Below are 19773 nucleotides of genomic sequence, written 5' to 3' on the forward strand. Positions count from 1 at the left end.
TTGTGCCGAATAAGCAGATGATTCCTGGTCTGTTGCATTTGGAACGGTTAAGCAGGCTTTTCTGGTTGACTCCTATCATTTGAGGAATAAGGAAACTGAAACCCAGATATGTGGAGTGACTCACCCAAGGGCTCAGGTCCACTAGGGTGCTTAGCAGAAGTCAGCAGGACCCTGGCAACCAGTGCATTCATTTTGTTTCTTATTCTTTAGAGCAGCACCTTGAGTGAACTTCACTGTCTGATTTGGAGTAGAATACTGTCTTGCTTAAAATCCTCTCATGGTTCCCATCTCATTCAGGATACAGTTTTTGTTTGCCCTGAGCCTTGAAGTTGCGTGTGCCCACTTGTGCAACTCCTTGTTCACTGGGCTCTGCCTGGGGCCCTGTCCTTCTTTGTGCCTAGGACATGTGTGGTGGTTCCTGCCTCAGGGCCTTTGTACTTGCTCACCCCCCTGTGCTCGAACTCTTACTGTTTGTTTGTATCCAGACTCAGAAGTCACCTTCTTAGAGAGGGCTCTTTAAGCCTTAGGCCTTCTTTCTTTTTTTAATAGCCCTTCTAATGCTCTGAAGTTATTTTATTTTTATCTCTCTTTCTTTCTACCTATGTGTCTCTGACTGTGTGTTTGTATCCTCGCATGAGGATAAAAGGTCCACAAGCCACAGTCCTTATGTGTCCTGTCCAGCATAGATACTTGTATTAAGGATCCTCCACACTCCCCCACGTTTGGTGATTTGCTAGGAGGAGTCACAATGCTCAACATATAATCATACTCAGGGCCAAAATTTATTTAAGCGAAAGCACCCAAAGCAACATCAACGAAGGGAAGAGGTGCATGGGGTGAAGTCCAGAGGAAGGCAGGTGCAAGTTTCCAGGAGTTCTCCCCTGAGGAGTCACATGGGACACATTTAATTCTTCTCTCATTGAATTGGGACCTACTCCCGGCCCAGGGATTTCCTGGGCTCCTACCTCCCAGGCACTCTCTGCCTAGCAGGTACTGAAATTCTGGACTCCCAGAAGAAGGTGTGTGCTTAGCCTAAGCCACACCGTTCATCCCATCCAGGGCCCTGGAACCCTGCTTTCCACTTGAGGAGCATTTTACCTGAGTGTAGGGAACTGTTAGCCATTCCGGTTCCCAAATGCCAGCCAAGGATTGACTTGGAAGCATGCTTTTTTTTTTTTAAATTTGACAGAGGGAGAGAGAGATCACAAGTAGGCAGAGAGGCAGCAGAGACAGAGGGGGAAGCAGACTCCCTGCCAAGCAGAGAGCCCGCCCGATGCCGGGCTTGATCCTAGGACCCCCGGGATCATGACCTGAGCTGAAGGCAGAGACTTTAACCCACTGAGCCACCCAGGCGCCCCGTAAGCAGGCCTTTTTTAGGATAGAAGTCTCGGGCCTGATTCAGAACTCCTTTCTGCACACTTAAGAAATATTTGTGAATGGGTAAATTGACAGTATGATGGCAGGGCCCGTGGAATCAGACCTCAAGACTCCTCAGGGCCAGAAGGTGGGGCCTTTCCTCCTTTGTCAGCAATACTACCCCTAGTCGGGCAGACGAGAGGTGAGTCTGTCCTTCCTTCTGTCCTTAGGCCCTTGGTAAGTGTGACGCTCTGGCCCCCAGGTGTTGAAGCTCAACGGGTCGTCAGAGATTCTCAACAAGCTCTATGACACGGCCATGGACAAGTTGGAGGTGGTCAAGAAGGACTACGATGCCCTGCGGAAGAGGTACAGCGAGAAGGTGGCCATCCACAACTCGGACCTGAGCCGCCTGGAGCAGCTGGAGGAGGAGAACCAGCGTCTGCTGAAGCAGGCGGAGACGCTGACGCAGCAGAGGGACACGGCCATCCAGCTGCAGCACCAGTGTGCCCTCTCCCTGAGGAGGTAAGGGCCTACTGCTACGCGCAACCTGTGCCAGGTGGGCTGACTTGGCCTTAGGACCGCTTCCCTTCATGGGCTTATTGTTATCTGCAAGGCTTCCAGCCACTTCCAGGGGGTTGGAGGGGGGCAGGTGGCAAGGGAGCTGTGCCTTTTGATTTGAAAAATATTTTTGGAACATTTGGGAAACATTGTGTTGGCTCTCCGTGTGGCTTGGGAATTGTGCTCCTTCCCCACATCCCAGCAGTTCTGATGTGTTCTGACCACCCTGTTTCTTAGGTCTCCCCATAAGCCTCTTCCCTCTGTGTCACATACCCACCCAGCAAACAGGAAAGTTAATTGTCTTAGGCACTGTTTCTTCTAAAATTTCTTTTTTTTTTTTTTTTAATATTTTTGTTTACTTATTTATTTATTTGAGATAGAATGAGAGAGAGAGAGAGAGAGAGAGGGCACACACAGGCACAGGGAGGAGCAGGCAGAGGGAGAAGCAGACTCCCTGCCAAGCAGGGAGCTGGATTTGGGGCTTGATCCCAGAAATCCAGGATCATGACCTGAGCCGAAGGCAGCCATTCAACTGGCCGAGCCACCCAGGTGCCCCCCAAATTTCTTTTTTTTTTAAATGGTATATATGGTTTGTAGAGAAATGACCCCTACCCTCTACCAGTGTTTCATAAGGTGTAGTCCTACCTAACACCAGTCCCCTGGAGCGCACTCTGGTGTCCTGTGCAAGGTGTACTCTAGGTATGAAAAGGGTTAAGAATTGCTGAGTTCCACTCAGACAGGTGTCTGCACTGCAGGACTTCTCAGAGCCTTCCTTCTGGGATTCTGCATTAGCCAGCTGCTCCAGGAGGGGACACAGTGTTTCCCAACGTAGGTGATCAGAGAACACACTTTTTTCTCAGTGGAATTCCGTGAAGAATTGCTATTCTAAAAAACATGTGTTCAGAAATGCTGCTGGAGAGCTGTGGGTTCTGACTTGCAGGCTTACCTGTGTGAAAGGTGCCTCCTGGGCTGGAAGGGGTGAGCCGTTCTCTTGCACCAGTCACCCCACACCCAGGCCTTATTGTCTGTATCTGGGAAATGAGGTGGTCAGATTAAATGCTCATAAAGGCCATGTTTATCTCTCATATGCTGTGTTTCTAGCATTGTTTTGTTTTATTCTTAAAAGATAATATAGCTTGACTGTGGAAGAAATACATGGATATTTCTGGTAGAGCAGAGGGCATGAAGTCCTCAGATCAACTTCTGGTATTTGTAGAAGGCTGAGAAAAATTCCAGGTCCGGGGCACTGGTGCCCGTGGCTTCCTCTTCTCAGAGGTGCGGATGACCTCACTCCCTCCTTCACGCTTCAGTGTCCAGGAGAGCAACGCTGCCTGGGCGGGCCCCTGCCCCTGTGTCACAGCTGCCTCTCACCCCAGGTTCGAGGCGATCCACCACGAGCTGAACAAGGCCACGGCCCAGAACAAGGACCTGCAGTGGGAGATGGAGCTGCTGCAGTCGGAGATGACCGAGCTGAGGACTATGCAGGCAAAGATGGCAAAGGAGTCGGAGAAGTACAAGGAGGAGCGGGATGCGGTGTACAGCGAGTACAAGCTTATCATGAGTGAGCGCGACCAGGTCATCTCTGAGCTGGACAAGCTGCAGACTGAGGTGGAGCTGGCCGAGTCCAAGCTCAAGAGCAGCACGTCCGAGAAGAAGGCGGCCAGCGAGGAGATGGAGGCCCTGCGGCAGGTGGGCGGGGCGGGGTGTGTGTGTGGCTGGCCTCCCGGCCTCTGGGAGAGTGGTGTGAGAGCAGGGCTGTCATGGCCGTGCTGTCTGCCCTGGCAGAGCGGAGGGCTTCTCCTGTTAGGCTTGCGTGCTGGGTAGTGTCGCCTGGGTAGCTGCTGAGCTCATACCTGGGGCCCAGCTCTAATGTGGGCCACAGGGCGTGCAAAGGGAAGTCCAGCTGTGGGCCAGGCCTTGGAGCTTATAGTGATGTAGACAGTCCGGTGACACACACAGACATGCGTGGGCTCTGCGCATAGATGCTCCCATACCCAGCCCTTGGTTAAGGGGTCGTAGATCAGCCTTGTGCTGATGGTCAGTGAACATCTAAAAGACTTGCTCACTGGGAAGCAAGAGGCCAAGGTCAAGTGCCCAAAGCCATCGATACCTTTGGCCTTGTGAACGGGGAAGAGCGCCCTCAGAGATGCTGCTCCCCTCCTAGCCAATCCCTTAGATCTGAGGAATCTGCTCTTTAAAGGTCTGGGCTCCTACTGGGAAGATGTGCTAGACTGAGCCCGAGACCCTTCTAAAGCCTTGCTCCCTGGGGAACATTCATCGGGGTCAGGGGCTAGGGTTGAGTGGCCTCAGAGTTGGGCCACTGAGCTTGACTCCTGAGTGATCAGCAAGGATTCTCTTTCCTGCCTGAGCCACGTGGCCTCATTACTGACACGATGTCCCCCCAAGTCCAGGTGTGTGCTGCGGGGGCCTGTATTGGCTCATGGATTTTTGTTTGAGAGTCCCCTCCTATCCTGTTGGGTGATGCGGTGGCTGTGCTTAGAGCTGCTGCAACTGATCACAGCAGACTTTTCCCCACTGGAACAGTCCTCTACTCCTGCCTCTTCATTCTGGGTCAGTTACAATGCAGCCTTGAAGACTGGTCTGTGAGACGCAAAAAGCAAGGGGTTAAAGGTTGGGCGGGAGGCAGTGTTCATTAGACTGTCCCGGCCAGAGCCCTCTGGACTGAGCATGAGGCAGGGCTGACTCCTGAGGGGGGACTGGGGCCTGTGAGTCTCTCTGCACACTATGATGCCTCCTTATGCCCAGGCAGTGCTTGGGGCCACGGAAATGCAAGGGACAAGGGCAGTGCTTGGAGAGCGACACTCCTTGGTTATGGGACCTCTTGCCTCTTTGGGCCTCAGTTTCCTCATCTACAAAATGGACGTGAGCGCCTTATAGGGTGGCTGTGGCAGTAGAGGTTCCCTTTATCATTAAGATGATGGTTTTGATCCTCCAAGTCTCACTGCCCTGTTAGCACTGGAGTGAACCCCACGAAATTGTTTCTATTGGCAAAAGGGCCAAATAAGAGCGACTTCATACAAGGGGAGGGAGACTTCTCCAGACCCCAGAGGTGAAAGCCTCGTGAAAGGGAATACGTGCGTGATGAGGGCATTTTTAATGGGCAGAGATAATGTGTTGGTACTTGGTCATCGTTCTAGAGACAGCATCCTCTCACTTTTTACATTTTGGTGTCTGAGAGCTGAATCGTTGGGGGGAAATGTTGATATTAAATAAGGAAAACAAAACGGTGAGAAGAAAACTATGAGTCAGTCACTAAATGACACGGTTGCGGAGAATGTGTGACCTGCCGAGAAGGTGCTAGGCCATCAGCCTCCCCCGACCCCCACCCCGCAGTTACAGAGGTTAACTGTGCGCTCCTCGCAGTGGGAAGGGCTCCGGGCCTCCCGCGGTGCAGGCAGCTGGGGGCGGTCTGTCATCCTCTCCCAACCCCCGCTTCTCCCAGCTCTCTGAGTGCCCTTCAGCCCGAGCCCGGTTTCCGGGCCTTCGCAGGGGGCATTGGCTGCACGTCAAGTGTGCCTGTCAGCTGAGGCAGGAATCTCTTCTAGGCACTGTTCCGAGTCAGCAGGTCGGAGCGGAGAAGCCCTGCTCCCACCCCGGCAGCTTCCAGAGCTGAAACCCTTGGCTCCTTCTAGAGTTTGTTTGGCTTTTCAGACAACACCACACCCCACTTGGCTAGAGGAGGCCAGGTCTGTGGCCTTGGCTGTGCCAGCCCTGAGGTGGGGTCGGGAGGGTCTTCTCTTCCCAGGGCCTGATTAGGGCCCTTGGGATTGACCCCATCTCTCTCCAGCCTACCCTCTCTCTAGCCAGCCTACCTCCCTGATCGCACAGCTGCCTTCATTCTGCTCAGCTGAGGAGGTGGTTCTTTTCTGACAGACCATGCATTCTCTACACTCCTCCCTTCTCTTTGCTTCTCCCTCTCTTGCTGCCCTCCCCCATCTCTACCCTCTTCTCTGGAGTACGAGGTGAAAGGAGGGCTTCAGGGGGGCCTGTCTGGCTCTTTGTCTGGCTCTGGATGCTACCCGCTTTCCTGCTTCCCCCTTCCCTGAATGAGCATGGCCGCGGGAGCTTCCCCATCTACGGCCCTTGTCCCAGCCTCTGGCCCCTGGCGACCAGGTGCAGTGAAGGGTCACTGCCTTCGGGAGGGCGGAGGACCTGCATGGGCAGCTGGTCTCTACCTCCCGAAAGTTGTGGGGCACCGCTGCCTGACACAGAGGTTCCTCCAGATAATAGGTTATGTCCCAGGACCAGCCTCTCTGCCAGAGCTTCTGTCCCATGGAAAGGCCAGCAAGGTCCCTTAAACCGCACTGGCTTCCCATGTCCTCACCTTCCTGCTGCCCCTGAATGCGGCTGCGTCTCTGACTTCCAGAGCTGTTGGTGGCACTGAGCTTGGGGCTGGGGGCGAGCGGGAGCCATGTGTGAGGGAGGGAGGACTGCTGGAGGTGGAGGACGAGCAGGAGGGCATTTCAAGAACATTCCCATGTCTGGGGACGGCTGTGAGATACTGCCCGGATGGAAGAGACGGGCATGCTCAGGGAGAGAGGTCTGTTCAGGGAGCACTGCCCTCTCCCTGGGACCTGCGTGTGCCTCTGTGGGGTTGTTCTTGTTGGTTTTGTGCCTGGGCCAGGTGAGTGTCTCATGAGGCCCAGTCCCTGCCTGCGGCCCCCTGGATCACCTGCGGCGGACAGGAGATCTCTGTGGCGCTGCTCCAGACTAAGAGCTGCCACGTGGAGACAGCACAGTATAGAGGAGGAAGCCTGGGAGTGGGAATCGGGTGACCAGGCATGGAGGTCAGCTCCTCACTAACAGGAAGGACCTGGGCCAGTCACTTCCTGGGCCCTCATCAGTGTTACCAGGATCTCAGCTCCCAGTGCTACGGTGCCTTTACGATGCCTCACTGTTCTCCCCTCTCTGTAAAACAAAGTCTTGTACTTCTTGTGTTTCTCATCTGGAAGTGGTGCTTTGGGAGTGAATTCATTTTGGAGACCAACCATGGAGAGAGAGGATGGGAGCTGCCTAACACCTGGGGCTGGCCTCTCGTGTTCCCACCTCTGGCCCTCACCTGGAGATGCTTCTCCAGGGCCAAGTGCAGAGACCTTTCAGTGGAGCCGCATGCAACATGTTGCAAATATGAAACTGTATTAATATATTATAGAACATTGAGTGAAATGTAAATTTAAATACATGTGATCATTAAACCTATTCCTTATTATAATAAATTCTTGACACCTGTAAGAGTAATGACCAGTTTCCAAAAAATAGCAAACTGAACAGACCCCCAGCACTGTACGAAAGTGGGAAAAAGTCAGGGGCACCTGGTTGGCTCAGTGGGTTAAGCCTCTGCCTTCGGCTCAGGTCATGATCTTGGGGTCCTGGGATCAAGCCCCACATAGTGCTCTCTGTTCAGCGGGGAACCTGCTTCCTTGACTCACTCTCTCTACCTGCCTCTCTGCCTACTTGTGATCTCTGTCAAATAAATAAATAAAATATTTGGAAAAAAAAAAAAAGAAAGTGGGAAAAAGAACGAAAATAATTTGAATTAATCTTGGGAAGTGTAAGGTGTATGTAGAGTGCACCCGCCGCTGTGTCCTCCTGGAGTTAAGGTGTACTTTCTGAGCTGACTTTTCTCCAGCTCCTATTGACTCTTGACTCTACTTGAGAGATGCGGGATGGCTATAAACTGACTCTGTGTTTCCCTCTGTCCCCCTCGTTCTCATGTCTCGGATGCACCTCTGGGATTTCTCTGAGCACGTGTGAGCAGAGGCAGCCTGCCGGGCTCGCTGTGGAAGCTGGGCCTCGGTGGCGGCTTCCTACCACTGGAGGTGGGGGGTTCCCGGTGCACACACTGCAGACCCTGTTCCTCTCGTGTCCTGTTGGTATTTTGCTTCTGGAAGCCTATGAGCTGCGGTGGGAGCAAAGATGCTCCCTTTGTCACTTTCCCAGCGTCATCTAAGGGTTCTCGGGGCACAGATGGAGCTACTTCTACAGGTGCTTCCAAGAGTTTGATTTGGAACAGTAGCCGAGCATGTAATGCCTTGGGCGGTGTCCAGATGCAAATGCTTCCGATTTCAGCTTTTTAAACAAACTGAGACACACAGGACTTCACCAGCAGAAAAACTGGTGTATTTTTAGATTTCAAAATAACTCTGTATGCCAGAGCATAAAAATGAGTACTGCAGACCAATGGGTTGGGGACCATCATGATCGACATCTGCAGCCTTCACTGCATTCAGGCCTTGTGTCATTGTGTTTTGACAGGAGACCTCTTTAGAGAGACGGGGTGGGCCATCCAAGATAGGAGCGTGCGAGTGGCCGGGAGGAGTGTGGGAGCCACACACCAGGGGAGGCGTTCACCGGGGCCACGGAGACTGTGGCTCAGGAGGGGCTGGGGTGCTGGGACAGGCTCTTTGCGGGGCTGGGAGAGTTTGGACGGGACTCTGCGTAGTGTCATTAGGTGACTCGAGTGTGACTATGGGACAGGTGGTCCCTGGGGATGCAGGTGCAGCAGGGGTGTGTTGGGATGGGCTTGGGCTGGCATCCCATGTTTCCCTCCCTCCTGCTCCTGAGGGCTCAGACCCAGCTCCCGCACCAGCTAGAGGGCACTTCTGCACCAGAAGACTCAGTAACCATCTCTCTGCTTACCTCTTGACCCCACCAGATCAAAGACACGGTGACACTAGATGCCGGGAGAGCCAACATGGAGGCTGAACTCCTTCGAAAGCAATGCAAGGCTCTGTGCCAGGAGCTGAAGGAAGCCCTCCAGGAGGCAGATGTGGCCAAGTGCCGGAGAGACTGGGCCTTCCAGGAGCGGGACAAGATTGTGGCGGAGCGGGACAGCATCCGGTATGGGGAAGCCCTGGGCTGGCGTGGGCCCCAGTCTCCCCGGGAAGCACTGCGTCGGTGGGGAGGGTCAGAATCACTAGCTGCATGTCCGAGTAAGGTGGGCGTGACCTCGGCTTCTCCCTTCTCACCTGAGCCTTGCGTCATCACATTAGACGTGCTCATTACATCTCTGCTTCTTGTCTCATTTCAACCTAGACATCTGCGTGTACACTTTGTCTAGGTGAGACCCTCCCCCAGCCATGAAAGGGCACAAAGACAGTTTTCTTTCTTAGGGGACTTCTGATGACACGGACGTATCAAGAGTGCATTCTTTCAGTTGGTATTCTGTGGGCACCTGCTGTGTGCCAGGATCTTAGGTCCCTTGTACAAGGAGACCCTGAGAGAGAAACTGCCTCCAGGGCTCCCAGGCGGGTATGATGCCCACCCCCACCCCAGGCTAGCGCTCTGGGGGCCACGGGCAGCTTCGTTGGACCAGGCAACAGGGGAGGGAGAAAATATGGATGGTGAATTCCAGGGCCATGGTCAGAGCTGTGATGGGGCCATGCAGGACATGGAGGGCCAGGTGGGGATTTCTCCCTGGAAAGCATGACCTTCAAGTTAGAACTTGGGCCTGAGTGGAACTTTTCCAGGTGGAGTGGGGGGGATGGTCATGGCTATGAACAAAGGCATATGGTGTGCTCAGGGCAGGGGCCTGCTTGTGGATTTGGGAGTCACAAGAGAGGTGGCTGACAGGGTTCCTGAGGGTGGGCTCTGGGGCCACGAAAGGGAAGCCCTGAGTATAGTCTTGATTATTGGCTGGCAGAGAGCCACAAGGGGCTGTGGTGGTATTTGTGGTGACTTGGTCATTGAGAGTTTCGGAAAGATCCCTTGTGGTTGTCGGGAGGAGAGACCGCTGTCTAGCAAGGCGGGTGAGGGTTCAAGGAGGAGGGAATTGGGGGCCATGGAGAGGTGGGGACTAGCCCGTAGGGCCGTCTGATGACAGGGTGCCGTTCGGGAGATGGCACAGAGCAAGCACTCCCCCGCTGCCTGGCCACCTGCCCCTACCTGCTCTGTGAACGGCTGAGGTGGTCCTGTGGTGCCAGGAGCCACCTGTCCTTTGGTGGGGAGGTGCCTGCACGTTGCGCCTAGACAGAGCTCAGGGCTGCAGAGGTGCATGAGGCATGGGTCCTGTCCGAGTCGGGAGCTCAGTCTAGATGTGGGGTCAGGGCCAGCTTTAGAAAGGCCTGCCTGTGGGTAGATGTGAGGCTTGTGGTAGGTGCTGGCATCCAGGGGCCCGCCAGGTGGGCTGGGGCTCAGGTGGCTGTTCAGGTAGGCACATTGAGGGTGAAGCAGTGGGGTGAGCCCTGGACATTCAGGACCCGTTGCCCAGTAACTGCGTAGATGTCCCCTTTCCTGGCCCTTGTATCTTCTCTGCCCCTTGATGGAGTCGACCTGGGCGGACTTACCTGTAGACTCTCCAGCGGTCCCTCAGTGCGTTTGAGGGCGAGGTGGGCACTGGGGGCTGTGGGGGCTGGGGCGACAGTCCACCGTAGGCTGCCCCCTGCCCCTCACAGTGACCTCGGCCTCTGCCTTCTCTGCCAGGACTCTCTGTGACAACCTCAGGCGGGAGCGGGACCGGGCAGTGAGCGAGCTGGCTGAAGCTCTGCGCAGCCTGGACGACACACGCAAGCAGAAGAACGACGTCAGCCGGGAGCTCAAGGAGCTCAAGTACGTGGGGGTGGGTGCCTGCCGGTGGGGCTCGTGGTGGCCCCTCTCCTGTCAGGGCAGGGCCGTTCTGCGTGCTGGCCAGATGTCTGTCCCTTCACTCTGCCTTACTCTGTCAATCTGTAGAATGGGTCTGAATGCCACCTGCATGTTGAAAGTTAATGAGAAATTCTTAGACCATCACAGAAGATGGCGGCCCTTTGGTGAGCACGCGGAGGTGGGCAGGCACCATGTGCAGAGGCACATAGAAAGGAAGGTCTCTGTGCCTAGGCAGTCCATTTGGAGACAGGCAAGTGTATACTGTCTATTTATTCATTCATTCATTCCCTTTCTACCTCGTTCATTCACTGACTCTACAGGGATTTACCACATGCCTGCACTGGACGGGCCAGGCCTGTGGGAGGCACTGGGGAAGCCACCGAACAGTGGACCAGGTCTCTGCCCTGTGGGGCTCACTGCACACAGGAGACCAGACCACAGGCGGGTCGGACAGCGACAGCTGTGTGAACCAGGCGCTGACATCGTGGTGCGGTGTTTGGAAAACCATCACCACTTGGCGGTCCATTCTGCCTGTGGTGTGAGGATGCCCATTCAGAAGAGACTGTTTGGGGTGTCAGACAGCCTCCCCTCAGTTACAGCACTGCACCCAGGATTGTGATGTGAGACTCGGTGACCCTAGGCAGTGGACTGAAGATACAAAGATCACAGCTGCAGAGAGAGATTGGCAGAACCTAGTAGCTGTCCCTGCAGGGCAGAAGCCACGACTCCCCATTCTGATAGGGTGGTGCAGGGCGGTGAGGAGTGTGAGTGCGAGCGTGCAAGCTCCCTTGCCAGAGCAGCGCCGTTCAGACAGAGTGACAGCCTCCCCTCCCTCCTCATTCAGTAACTCTGACATGAGCCAGCCAGCTTCATTTACCAGATAAAAACCCAGAACCTCCTGGGCTTGGGGACTCTAAAGAAAATCTCAGGCTAAGAGGCAGAGTGACACACTCTCTCCAGGGACCCACTTTGGGTCTAACAAGTGATGGAAGCACATTAAGGTAAAGCCTGGATACTGGGGGCTTGAGCGTGGGAGGCAGCTGTGCGGAGCTGCAATTGCCTGGGACTTCTAAGAAAGTCGAATTCCACTTGTTTGTCACGCATCCCTGGATCTGCCCCTCCTCTTTGTTGGGCTCTCTAACCGGTGCTGGTGAGGAAACCCCCGGTCTGCAGAGGCAGCCGACACACCCCAGTGGGTGTGAGATGAGCAGGGGCAGCGAGCAGGAAACCCAGAGCTCCGGGCTGGTGGGAGCCGGGTCTCGTGAAGGCGACTTTGGGGCTCTGCCCTGAGGCTCAGTAGCATTCTGGAGCTGGCTAGTGAGAGCACAGTCCAGACAAAGGTGTGGACGTGCGAGCGTGTGCACTTGAGCAGAAACCAGGAGGAGGTCACGAGCGTGCCCAGAGCCCAGCGGGTAGCGCTGATGAATTGGCAAGGTCATCTGGGCACAGGTTTTAGGACCAAGAGTGTCAGGTGCTGGGGGATGGCACAGTTTTCGGTCTTTTTTCATCTCTTAATTGGGTCTTTCCGAGAGCTTAAGTTTATTATTTTGGCCAGGTCAAACTTACTGATTTTTAATTTTTAATGGATTGTATGGTGTCTAGGTGTCCTTAACCTTAGCCATACACCTCAACGATTTTGTCCCTATGTTTTCTTTTAAACGTGTTGCAGCTTGACCTTTTGCATTTCAGTCTGTGATACATTTTGAGTTGGTTTTTATGGGAGTCCCAGTGTCTGGGTTGGGGTTTAGTTTTCCTGGTGTGGGCATGGAGGGGCTCCTGCCTCCCTGGTGGAATGCTGTCCTTCCTTGGCTGAAGTACTTTTGTATCTCTTGTGCTTTGTGGGGTATTTCTGAACTCCTTTTTTCTGTCCCACTGGTCTCTGTGTCTGTCTTGCTGGCAATTCCACATAGTCTTGATTACTGGAGGAATCTGTAGAAAAAGTCTTAAAATTGAGGACATTGATTCCTCCCACTTAGTTTTTTATTTTCCAAATTGTTTTAGCTCTTCTTTATCCTTACCTTTCTTTCCCTCTGTATTTTATAATAGTCTGGTCTGTATCCACAAAAAGTCTTGCCGCCATTTCCTGAGGAATTGCATTAAACCTTTGGATAAATTCGGGATGAATTTGGGTCTTTTTTGAAAAACCCCTTTGAAAACCCAGTGATATCCAGGAAGCCCTGCCTGGCATGCTGCTCCAGATTTATTGGGAAACTGGCATCTAATCTGGCTTCTAATCCGAGAGCAAAAGGAGCCCCATTTAGCTTTCATGGTGACCTTCGCCTCCCAGGGGACCATCGCCATGGCTCTCTCTGTTCCTAGGGAGCAGATGGAGTCCCAGTTGGAGAAGGAGGCCCGGTTCCGGCAGCTGATGGCCCACAGCTCCCACGACTCGGCCATCGACACAGATTCCATGGAGTGGGAAACGGAAGTTGTGGAGTTCGAAAGGGAGACGGTGAGTGGCCTTAATGTCTTTTCTCCCCTGCTCTCCCAACTAGGACACTTTGGAGGGGGACGGGAGAGGACAGCCCACTTGTGAGGGTCCCAGGTTCATGGCTGTCAGTTTTGGGGCTGCAGCTTTTCTTCCTGGGGTGCATGCATCTTTTCCTTGTACTTGTCCACGCCAGCTTCTGGCAGGTTGGTGCCCGTGGCCTCTCCAGTGGCAGATGCTGGCATGGGACATGGCAGGAGGAGGGCAGAGCAGAGCCCTCTGCAGGGACGTGTATCTGCAGTGGCTGAAGAGGCCAATGGCAGCTGCTCCTGGGCTTCATCCTGGGGACTGAGTGCCCCGTCTGGCGTGGAGGGGCAAGTGCTCACAGTGGGGCAAGTGGCTTGAGGTTTAAGAGCGACCTGTCTCTGATCACTGCTGTGTAAAGTGTGTGGTTGCTGCTCTTTTGACAGGAGGATATTGACTTGAAAGCACTTGGGTTCGATATGGCAGAAGGTGTGAATGAGCCTTGTTTGCCTGGGGACTGTGGGATATTTGTCACTAAAGTGGACAAAGGAAGCATTGCTGATGGCCGCTTAAGGTAAGAGTTGAGGATGCCCAGGCTCTGGAGGGAAGGGGACCCCTCCTACCCCTTGCGAAGGACCCAGAGAGCCAGGTGGCAAGTAAATGAGCACACCCTGGCGTTGGAGGGCCTAGCAGGGTCAGGCCGGCAGTCTCCACTGCTAATGTTGTTGTTAATGGAGACTGTGACTCACTGGCGCCTGTGAGTCTGAGCATTCCTCAGGCCCCAATGCTGCCCTTCACTTCTCTAGTTAGGAAAGAGTTCTGGTGTGGCATGTGCAAGAGTGTAGGGTGTGTATCACATGCCCATTCCATGAAAGAAGAATGATAATGAATTGCTAAATACTGATTTATGCAGCACTTTGTATAATCAACCAACTCATTCATTTTTAAAATCCTATGAGGTAGGTTCTCTACTGCTCTTGCCCCCATTTTACAGATGAGGACACTGAGGTCCGAAGGAGGGAGGTCACACAGCTAGTAAGTAGTAGAGCCAGGATCGCCCCCTGGCAGTCTGGCTCCAGCCTCTGCGAGTGTAGCCATTTGACATCCCAAAGAGGAAATCTGTCTTAAGCGTGTAGGTGGGGCACCCGCTTCCCACCCTCGTCTTCCCAGACTGGAGCGGTGTGGCCTGCCCACTGGTCCCAAGGCCCATGAAGGCACTGACCTGGCTGTGCTCCTCCTCAGGGTCAACGACTGGCTGCTGAGAATCAATGACGTGGACCTCATCAACAAGGACAAAAAGCAGGCCCTCAAGGCCCTCCTCCATGGGGAGGGTGCCATCAACATGGTCGTGCGGCGGCGGAAGTCTCTGGGCGGGAAGGTGATCACACCACTGTACATCAACCTGAGTGGACAGAAAGGTAGTGGGCCCACAGAGGTGGGCGGGGCGCCCCAGATGGCAGGGCCCCCCTTCCTTGTGCAGGGGGGAGGTGTGCATTTTCAGGTGTGTAGTTGTTCTTGGGGCGTGGATGCCGCTTGAACGCAGCATGTGTATCCCCGGCAGGGGGCCACCTGCGTCCTGGGCCTTGCTGGTCTCCCGAGTATTTGATTGACCAGAGCAGACGTCACTGAGCCCCTGCGGGGGTGCTCTCTAACCTGGGTGCTGGGGTGGACAGGTCGCAGTCTACGAACGTTCCCCTCATAATTTATCTCACAAAGACGAGGGGACACCCAGGGCTAGGCGATCAGGGCCGGGGCTAACTGGGGACTGCATGTGTCTGCCCTTGGTGGGTTTTACAGACAGCGGTATCAGTCTGGAGAATGGCGTGTACGCTGCTGCTGTGGTGCCTGGAAGCCCGGCCGCCAAGGAGGGGTCCCTCGCCGTGGGAGACAGGATTGTGGCGGTAAGCCTCAGGGCCAGGGCTGTCTGCCCCACATGGACAGTTAGATGACATCTGGGAGGTTGAACACAAAGTAATGACCAGTTTGCTTTGTTCTCTAATGTTAACAAACTTTTTTTTACTGATAATGTGAAATAAATAGAAAATCAGGAAATACAGAGGTGGTTTAGGAAGGAAGTATGACTCCCTCTTACAGTACTACCTTACAGATAACCTTAATGAGCATTCAAAATGTATTTTTCTATGGACTTTATTCTACACATGAATGTATATTTACATCAGTTTTTTAAAAGAAAAATATTTATTTGAGAGAGAGCGCAAGAGAGCGCGCACGTGGGGGGAGAGGCAGAAGGAGAGAATCTCAAGCAGACTCCCCACTGAGCGTGGTCTTGATCTCATGACCCTGAATTCACGACCTGAGCTGAAACCAAGAGTTGGATGCTAAACCGACTGAGCCACCCAGGTGCCCCTATTTACATGAGCTTTAAAAAAGAAGGTATCTCTATGTGATTAATTGGATTGTTATTTTTTGTATGTGATAAAAAAAAAAAACCCTTTTATTAAACATTATATCCATTTATTTTTAAAATTTCTTTTTTAATGACCAGAGTAAGACGTATGTGTCCAAAGTAGTCAAGCAGTACACAAATGTATAAGACATTAGTCCCCTCTTTTCCCTTTAATCCTGCCCCTGGAGAAAAATCTCTACTCCCCGTTGCAAGATGAGCTCCCAGCCAGGCCGAGAGTGTTCATACAAATCTCTATACACAGATAAAGTTTTCTTGGCTTTGTTTGCTTTTCAGCATATAATAGTGTGATCATCCTGCTTTTCCATACCATGGACAGCTTTCCAAATTCACCTTCGGTGTTTTTATCCACTTCATGGTGTTCTGAGGTTTGATTATCGGTAGTTGGAAGCGCGCCCCCTTGTGGACCTACATATTATTTTCAGTTTCTGCCACTGCATACAGCCCTGCCTTGGACATCACCTGTGTGTACCGCCCTTTGGCAGACACTGAATGGCGTCCCTGGTGATCAGACCTCCCAAATGCTGTGAGATTATGGAGCCTAATTTAGTATTTCTTTTCTTTTCTTTTTTTAAAGATTTTATTTATTTATTTGACAGGCAGAGATCACAAGTAGGCAGAGAGGCAGGCAGAGAGAGAGAGGGAGGAAGCAGGCTCCCTGCCGAGCAGAGAGCCCGATGCGGGGCTCGATCCCAGAACCCTGGGATCAGGACCTGAGCCAAAGGCAGAGGCTTTAACCTACTGAGCCACCCAGGCACCCCTCCTTTTTTTTAAGTTTTTATTTACTTATTTGACAGAGATCACAAGTAGGCAGAGAAAGAGGCAGGCGGAGAGAGGAGAGAGAGAAAAGGGCTGAGCAGAGAGCCCGATGCGGGGCTCGATCCCAGGACCCTGAGGTCATGACCTGAGCCAAAGGCAGCGGCTTAACTCTCTGAACCACCCAGGTTCCCTAATTTAGTATTTCTAACTGACTCATTAAAATGGAAGTCACACACTTCCACCAACACACACACACATACACACAATCCTGGTTGTATGGAAGGCACACATGACAATGACTCCTGCTCTGGTTCTGTAGTCCCCGTCTACCAGTTCCTACCCTAATGGCAGTTAACAGTTTATTCTGGTTTCCCCCCACCCTGAAATATTCAAAACACTTGCATCTCCTTCTCTTTTCTTTTCCTTTCTTTTTCCTTGCCTTCCCTTCCCTTTTCCTTCTCCCTTCATTTTTCCCTTTTCCTTTCCTAACACCCAGATGGGATCATAATATCCTGAGCTGCTAACCTCCTTTCTTGTTTCCCACAGCCTCCCATGCAGGTTCATTTGCATTCACATTGTTAGATCTGTCTGGGGCATGTCAGTAACTTACTAGTTGCTTATTCCGTAGTGGCAGCAGCTCAAGCCACTCACCAGTTCTCCGGATGGACAGCCAGGACATCTTTGCTTTTACGAGTAGGGCTGCAAGTGCGCTGCTGCATCCATCCACGGGGACCCACGGGAGTGTGCTGCAGGGTGAATTCCCCGGGGGCGTGAATTGCGGGATCCGTGGGTATCAGCATTAACAGTTAACATGATCTTTCCCTGTGTAGTTAAAGAGATGGTGGCCTTTTTGGTCCTGCTTGCAGAGGGTGTAGGAGCTCATTGATTCTCATCTCCGCCGTATTAAAGATTTCAGAGGATGCCAAAATTTGAAAGCAGTGTGGCCATTGTGAAAAAATTTTAAGATGTGGAAAAGTTGTAAAGGAAAAAAAAAAAAATGAATCCATCGCCCCAAAATAATCACTCTGCCTATTTTTTTAAACTTTTGATTTTAAAATAGAGGTAGAATTCGGTATGACATTGAATAAATCATATTGAAAAATAAATAATGTGGCAATGGTAGTACAGGAGGTCCTCTGTGCCCTTCATGCAGTTTCCTCTGATGGTTGGTTACATTTATGTGACTAAATGATATCCAAACCAGGGGTTTGACAATGAAGTTGTGTGTGTCACTCTGTGTCATTTTATTATCATGTTTTAAGTAACAACAACAAAAAATTAAGATTCACAACTCTTCCACGAGCACAAAGATCTCTCCCGTGTTAGCCCTCAGTGGGAGCGTCTACAGCCCGGCTCTCCATTCCCCCTCCATAACCCTTGGCACCTAATTTGCTCTCCATCCATATAGTTTTGTCACCGCGAGAACATACTACCTAAGTTGAATTGTACAGTAGGTGACCTTTGAGACTGGCTGTTTCAGCGTGAAGCCGTGTGAGCTGTCAGGTGGTGGGGCTACCACGGGCGTGTTCTTTGTGTTGCTGGGCAGCACTCCGTGGTCTGGGTGCCCCCCGGGCTGACCATTCACTGTGGCGCATATGCTTGTTCAGAAGATTGGCGCTTATCTAATGAGATCTGGACAGAGGTTCGGGCCTACGGGATTAGGAAAATCTTTGTGAACGGAGATGCTACCATGGCATCTCACCCGACACCTCACAGTCTACAAAGACACTCCACAGCATGATGTCATTTCTCATCTCCCAACCTGGGGAGCAGCCGTGTGTATCTTCCGTTCTGTGCGTGAAGGAGTTCTGCGCTGCGGTCATGCCTCACGTGGCAGGCGGCAGCAGAGTCCGGTCGTTCCCCGTAGGGTGCTTTCTGTTCTGGTCCCAGTCGGACAAGCACCTGCCTCTCGCATGGTTTAAAGCTGTATGTTTTCTCTGCCTCACAAGCTGCCTCACTGGATTTCTCAGGCCGTACTGGGGAGGGGCTTTCTCTCCTTTGCCAACTCCAGACTTGGGCCCCTTCTAGGAGAACCAGGCCCACCGTCCCGGACGGGCTGGCGGAGACCCTGACCTGGCGGTGGGCCTGATGGGCTCTCTTTTTGGCCCTAGATCAATGGCATTGCCCTGGACAACAAGTCTCTGAATGAGTGTGAATCTCTGCTCCGTAGCTGCCAGGACTCCCTGACCCTCTCCCTCCTGAAGGTAAGGACCCACACCCAATGCCGGCCCTGCTCTCATCGGCTGTGCAGCAGCAAAGCCTCAGCTCCGTATGCCTTGGCGGCTATGCTGGGTCACAGGGAGTCCTTGAAACAAAGGTACTGGTTTACAAAGTGCGGGGTGTGTGAACCCTGACGGGATCCTGGTTTAAAAACCAAAACAAGACACAAAGGACATTTTGAGGACAGTGGTATACACCTGAATCTGAACTGAGTAAAAAGGTGATCGTAGAGACTCTTCGGGCACATCTTGGGGTGTGTGTGGCCCGTTGCTGAGCCTCACTCCCTGCGCAGGGACGCAGGCAGTGCCTGGTTCTGCAGTCTTACCCGCTCTTTCTCACTCTGCAATCTGCACATAGGTGTTCCCTCAGAGTTCCTCGTGGAGTGGCCAGAACATTTTTGAGAACATCAAGGACTCTGATAAGATGCTGAGCATCCGAGCCCACGGCGCTGAGGTCCAGGCTCAGAATAAACGGAGCTTGCTGCAGCACAACAACTCCACGCAGACGGACATCTTCTACGCAGACAGGCTGGAGGACAGGAGGGAGCTGGGTCCCCCGGGAGGCAGCAGCTCTTTCCTGCACAAGCCGTTCCCTGGGGGGCCCTTCCCAGTCTCCCCCCAGGCCTGTCCCAGTGCCTCCGAGCGCAGCCTGAGCTCCTTCCGCTCAGATACCTCTGGGGAGCGTGGCTATGGGCTGGTGGACGTGCGCAGCCGGCGACCCCTGCTGCCCTTCGAGACTGAGGCGGGCCCCTGCGGGGCGGCAGAGGCCCCCCTAGATAAGGCAGACCCTGAGGGCTCTAGCAGTGGCGGGACCTGGCCCAAGGCCGTGCTCAGCTCCACAGCAGGGCCCGAGAAGCTCTCTGTTTATAAGAAGCCAAAGCAAAGAAAGTCTATCTTCGATCCTAACACTTTCAAGCGCCCCCAGACTCCCTCCAAAATAGACTACCTACTCCCTGGCCCTGGGTCTGCTCACTCCCCCCAGCCCTCCAAGAGGGTGGGGCCTCTGACACCCCCAAAACCTCCCAGGAGGAGTGACTCCATCAAGTTCCAGCACAGACTGGAAACCAGTTCCGAGTCGGAGGCCACTCTGGTGGGCAGCTCCCCATCCACCAGCCCCCCAAGCGCCCTGCCCCCTGACATGGACCCCAGGGAACCCATGCACACTTCGCCCCCTCGCAAGGGCAGGGTCCGCATTGCTTCCAGCTACTACCCCGAAGGGGATGGGGACTCCTCCTACCTGCCTGCCAAGAAGTCCTGTGATGGAGACCTCACCTCCCAGAAGATGGACGAGCTGGGGCAGAAGCGCCGTCGCCCTAAGTCCGCTCCTAGTTTCCGGCCGAAGCTGGCTCCCGTAGTGATTCCTGCTCAGTTCCTGGAGGTAGGGCCCAGCCTTAGGGTGA

The 19773-nt window shown here is 53.3% G+C and overlaps 1 protein-coding gene across 4 annotated transcripts in view; it reads left to right on the forward strand.

Moving 5' to 3' along the window:
• The window catches only part of DLG5 (discs large MAGUK scaffold protein 5), a 117185-nt gene that overhangs the window by 71458 nt on the left and 25954 nt on the right, over nt 1–19773 (forward strand). For all 4 annotated transcript variants that reach the window (XM_059169790.1, XM_059169791.1, XM_059169792.1 and 1 more), the window contains 10 exons: nt 1619–1878; nt 3291–3603; nt 8591–8775; nt 10357–10482; nt 12838–12970; nt 13417–13544; nt 14213–14388; nt 14768–14871; nt 18266–18358; nt 18732–19751. In XM_059169790.1, the coding sequence (XP_059025773.1) occupies nt 1619–1878; nt 3291–3603; nt 8591–8775; nt 10357–10482; nt 12838–12970; nt 13417–13544; nt 14213–14388; nt 14768–14871; nt 18266–18358; nt 18732–19751 (2538 nt within the window). The remainder of the gene's footprint in view (nt 1–1618; nt 1879–3290; nt 3604–8590; nt 8776–10356; nt 10483–12837; nt 12971–13416; nt 13545–14212; nt 14389–14767; nt 14872–18265; nt 18359–18731; nt 19752–19773) is intronic.

This window comes from Mustela lutreola, chromosome 4 (genome assembly GCF_030435805.1).
Source record: "Mustela lutreola isolate mMusLut2 chromosome 4, mMusLut2.pri, whole genome shotgun sequence".
NCBI classification, from domain to species: Eukaryota; Metazoa; Chordata; class Mammalia; order Carnivora; family Mustelidae; genus Mustela; species Mustela lutreola.